Below are 5,000 nucleotides of genomic sequence, written 5' to 3' on the forward strand. Positions count from 1 at the left end.
TATTAACTTTCTTCCCATGAAAAGGTGGGGGGGACTTATAAGAGGGGGGCTTATTTAAGAGAGGGGATTTAATAGAGGATTTACGTTATATGAAAGGGTAGGGATTCGAATTCACTAGTTGTAGTATATGAAAAGGCATGAAAATCTGTCAGCAATTCGGTTTGTAAAAGGACCTAAAAAGGCCAACAGACCCATCTCGTTGTTTTGAAATTAAAACGACGTCCTTGTTTCTATCATGTCTTTCTGTGCGAGAATTGGTCGAGAAAGCTGGAACGAGAGCGAAAAAGAGCTACGTAGGCTACAACAGCCCGTGTTGAAATTAAAATAGAGGACCATAGAGGCATAAACCAAGGCGTAGTTTTGTACCATTTCTGGTCTGGAGTAAGAGCTTGAAATTTAGAAACAAGTAATGGCTCTTACATCACATCTCCTGATAGAATAGAAACGGGATATAGCAATTTGTAGAAAGTAGAGAGCTGCAAGTTGGCTAGTATAGATTTATTCACGTGGCCTTCGTTTTTCTTGAACATCACTAGGCTTCTCCAGAATAACAGGATATCAAGGCTTGAAGGATGGCATTTAAACAATATGGTCTATTTGATGGAGCTGTAAGTAAATTCAGTTTATTCTTGTACCTTTGAAAAAGAAAAAGCCCTGTTTTTTTAAGTCAATATGTTTATCGGTATCTAGTAAACTATTACACAACCACGTTCCTCCAAAACCGATAATGTTTAAGATATTTTATTGCACTCCAAAAGATATTTTTTCTTCTCAACTCAAATACGCCGTTTCCAAATTGGGTCAGCTTAAGTATTAAACTCACTGAACGAGCAATCTGTAATTAACTCGGCCTCTCCTTTTTGTGAGAGTTGATAGGGAAAACCTTACTTAAAAAGCGCATTCGCGCTGTTCAATTTCTCTTATTCCATCTCGTTCAGTTTGTCAAAGTTTAGCAAACTTTTATGCAGTTGAGTTCTAATAGCCTGCGTCGCAGACGTAATCTAACCCCTCAAATGTGTGTTAAGTTCCGTTTTTATGGAGAAAACTGTCCCGGGTTTCGGTCAACCTACCAGCCGAATTGAGATTTGCTCGAGCAACAGCGCTCGCGCCTGCTCTGATTGTATCACTTTGAATGATTTGACCCAGTTGGGCGAGCCAAAGTGGTTATATGGAGAAAAGATGGCCCAGATTGGAGAGTGGTCCCACCATCACAAAAGACGGGTCATCCTTCTAGCCGATCAGCGAACTTCTTGTTTGTCATCTAAATGTTCGCCACGTTTTGTAAGGAATGTATGAAGTGTTGGCTCGCCCAGGGACAACTTTTCTTCTATCACATAAGCGAAACCTTAGAGAGATGACCTATAGTAACTGATTAACTGATTTTCTTTCAAAATTATTCATGAAAATCGATAATCGGATAAATCAAGGTTTTTTTTTTCTTTTTCTATTTTCTGTTTCCAAATCTCCAGAATATATTTTATGCTATGTTTTTTTTTTTATTACTAACGCAGCGTTTCTTCAAAGTGACAATTTTATGCATGAAGGGCGGGAATTTTAGACTTATGATCAAACACGTGTTGTGAATGTTGACGAGGTAAAATGTGTTTAAAAAGTCCCCGGAGTATTACAGTATGGCTTTTATTGGTTGACTTTTCGGTCTTTCGCCTAAAGACGTGCTTGATTGCAATTCACAGAACAAAAACAAACAAACAACAAAGTTGAAGAACTTTACATGCTTTAGTTATGCATACATTATACATTTATTATGGAACTGAAGTACGCAGATCAAGCGTCAACTTGCCTTCAGGATACCGATATTTCAAAGTAAAATTTCTTAAGTAAAGAACTTACAAGAGAAAGGAAATGATTTAGCTCGACGAAAGTACAGTGTCACACTTGCAAAACATATGCCAACATAATAGGCAGTCCAAATTTGTGTGGAGAAGTATGGGTAAGTTTATCTGTTTTGTTGTCTATTCTAAACTTGACAAGCAATCGCCTTTTCGAGTGGACTTTTCGAGGTTTTAAACTTCGTGATTCGTTACTGAATGAGTTTTGATTGGTCGGCAGTCTGTCGTTCGTTTTAGGTTTAAAAATATTTCTCTTATTTTCTTTGAAATTGTGTAAATTTTGTTCATTTTAATTTGACAATGAATTACAAATCAGGGTAACCGTTTCATGCTCAATATTATGGACTTTAAGGAACGACTAAGGAAGCGTCTAGTGCGGTGACCAGAAGTAATTTTCCCGCCATTTGTCAATGCCTCACGACAGCAGAAAAAACTTCGTCTTTTAAGTAAAAAAGAACTTGCGTTCTTTCAATCTTTTTCGCGCTTAATTACTCCACCTCACTTTCTTTGCAAATATAGGCAAACTAGAAAGACAAGATTTTGTCGTCGCTTGTTTACTTCACCTTAAACAAAACATGAAATTATATTTTTATACGCAGTAGTCGTGCAGTGAAAGCAAAACAGTGCAAAAATTGTGATGCACGTGCAAAGTAGTTGATTTGCTGATTAAAACTGGTCAAGAGATCACGGTGGGCCGTAGTGTGAAGTACGTAAGCATTTAGTTGCATTTTTCACGCTTAGTGTCCCAGTGTTTAAAACAGAATTGAACGACATACGCATTTTATTATTTTTTTCGTTATCCTCGGTGTCAGGCACGAAATCCAATTCACAAGTGAAAATTTCAGCCATAAATACACAAAATAACAAACTATAGTAGACGGTTAAGATGATACACTTAAGTGAGTGGTGTGAATAACCGAGGGCTGATAAAAGAAAAGGAAAACTTGAAAACTTCTGCACAATCTGCATCACACTCATTTTTGGTACATTTCCTTGCCGCCAGGCTAGAGGTACTAGTAATCTGCGCATGCACGACTTCAACTTCAAGAGAGTACGCTTACATTTGAAAAGTAAATGAGTTGGAATGATCGCGATAAAGACTCAGAAAGTAATGTAAATTCACTTTTTGAGCGTCGTTTTCCCCGCTATCGCAGTCGTGGTATCTTTAACTTCTTACTTGAGGCATATTTGACGCCTGGCGGGAAAAATTACTTCCGGTTACGATACTAGACGCTCCCGTAGTCATTGCTTAAAGTCCCTAATAAGCGAGCGTCAGCAACGAGAATGCTGACGTCCCAGACGTCATGAACAGTAACAGGAGGTTCGATGTCTTGCTTGATGGAACGCTTCTGCCTCACACCACGAATGTGAATGCCTTTATTTTAACTCCCGCTGTACGAGTCAGAGCACTGAAAGAGATAAAATATCAACTTCCGGTTGCCATTTTTGACGTCCGTGACGTCAACGTTCTCGTTACTTAAGGTCCCTATTATTCTTAATATCAATAGTTTATCAGCTTTAATCAGTTTTCCATTGGTCTCTCAGACCCTGGGCTCCCCTGAATTTTAAGTTTGATGAATTTTACTTGGTACAAAAGTTCTAACAAGTGATTTAATAAGTCCCTTTTCACGATGACGATTTTGACGATTTTGATGCCATCGTGCAATTTCATGATACCTGCCATCTTTGCACGCGCTTACGGAATGGGGGATACGCTTACGGACTGATGTGAGAAAAGCGACGTTACGTGGATTCTCTAGGGGCAAACAAGAGTTAAAATTTGCCAATACTAGTAATCTCGGGTCGGGTTTGTTTATTCTAGACAACAGAAAATGAACAACTTTTTATCGTAAAGACGATAATGGAAAATTATTGGTGGAAGTGATCATTTAATACATTTTTGGAAGCAGTAGCGACAGTAGATGTGTTCGCTGCAAGTAATAATGACGTAAAACTTGCTGAAACTCGAACTGTACGTTTTGCATGACTAAAATCGTCTTCTTGTTTTGAGAGTATAAATAAACTCTACCTCAATTACTCGTATTGCCAAATTTTTATCAGTTGTTTGTTCCTGAGACCTAGGCCAAACTTCGAACTTTTCATGAAACGAACCAAATAATGAGTATATACTGAGTTAAATTCATGAAAAGATCGACGTCTGGCTCAGTCAAGTTCCTCCAGAAACCCATAAGGGGTTGAAACGTGTAACTCTCAGATGTTTGTTTTGTCCGATGCTCGTGATTATTCATTTTCAAAAGTACTATATTTGGAACGAGAAGAAGAGATAACTAACCAATCAAACTTCGTAAACAACGTGACGTAGTTTTCCTTCAGGTTCCCGCCCGCTTAAAAAAATGGCCGACAAACGGGGGAAAAACAACCGAAAGCCGAGAAAGCTTTCAAAGGTTTAAACCAGGAATCTTACCGAAACAATGAGCAGGATATTGTTGCCTTACCACCCGGGCCAAACGTAACATTGTGAAACACTTTGACGTCCTCACAACTTCTTGAAGTTGTCAATTCAAAAAACGATGCCTCGTTGACCCTCTACACCATCTCTACACAGGAAACTTATAATGCAAATGGGCTTTTAAAATTCTTATATTAAAAGTCTAGAATAAACAGTAAAAAATATTTTCGAATAAAATTGATTAGCTGCGTATCGAAAAGTGTCCAAAACCTGAACCTAACATCTTCGATGTTGTAGTCACGATCGTGTTTTGAGCTAATTTTATGAATGAACAAACTCAAAACAATAGACAGAGAAGCCGTTTCTTAAAAATTTTTATTCAAAATCCAAAGTTAATCCTTTAAAGCAATTCGGAAAACACTTGACTATCTCGATCGTGGATCCGTTCAGGCAAGTGAAATCGGCTCAGCATGTCAAAATTCAACACAAAATTCATCTCAAATCGGGGCACATTTGTAATTTTTCTTTAGCGCCCAAGAGAAAAATTTATAAAACGTCTATGAAACATTTGAAAATACATAAATTCCCTTTCAAAAACGTAATGTCTTGGCCATAGAGTGCAAAATGTACCTGAAAATTCCGCAAAAACTTCACTGCCTTGGTTTCGTTTCAAAACAGACAGGAGATCCGTCGTGAAGAAAGCAAGGTTGAATTCCTCGAAGGACGATTTCTTGATCAAA

General features: G+C 38.0%; 1 protein-coding gene across 1 annotated transcript in view; it reads left to right on the top strand.

Annotated features, from left to right (window-relative positions):
• LOC140937367 (uncharacterized) overlaps positions 1-5,000 on the top strand; it is a 26,586-nt gene that overhangs the window by 3,540 nt on the left and 18,046 nt on the right. The window contains exon 2 of the mRNA XM_073386920.1: positions 537-608. Within this exon, the coding sequence (XP_073243021.1) occupies positions 537-608 (72 nt within the window). The remainder of the gene's footprint in view (positions 1-536; positions 609-5,000) is intronic.

Source organism: Porites lutea, chromosome 5 (genome assembly GCF_958299795.1).
Source record: "Porites lutea chromosome 5, jaPorLute2.1, whole genome shotgun sequence".
NCBI classification, from domain to species: Eukaryota; Metazoa; Cnidaria; class Anthozoa; order Scleractinia; family Poritidae; genus Porites; species Porites lutea.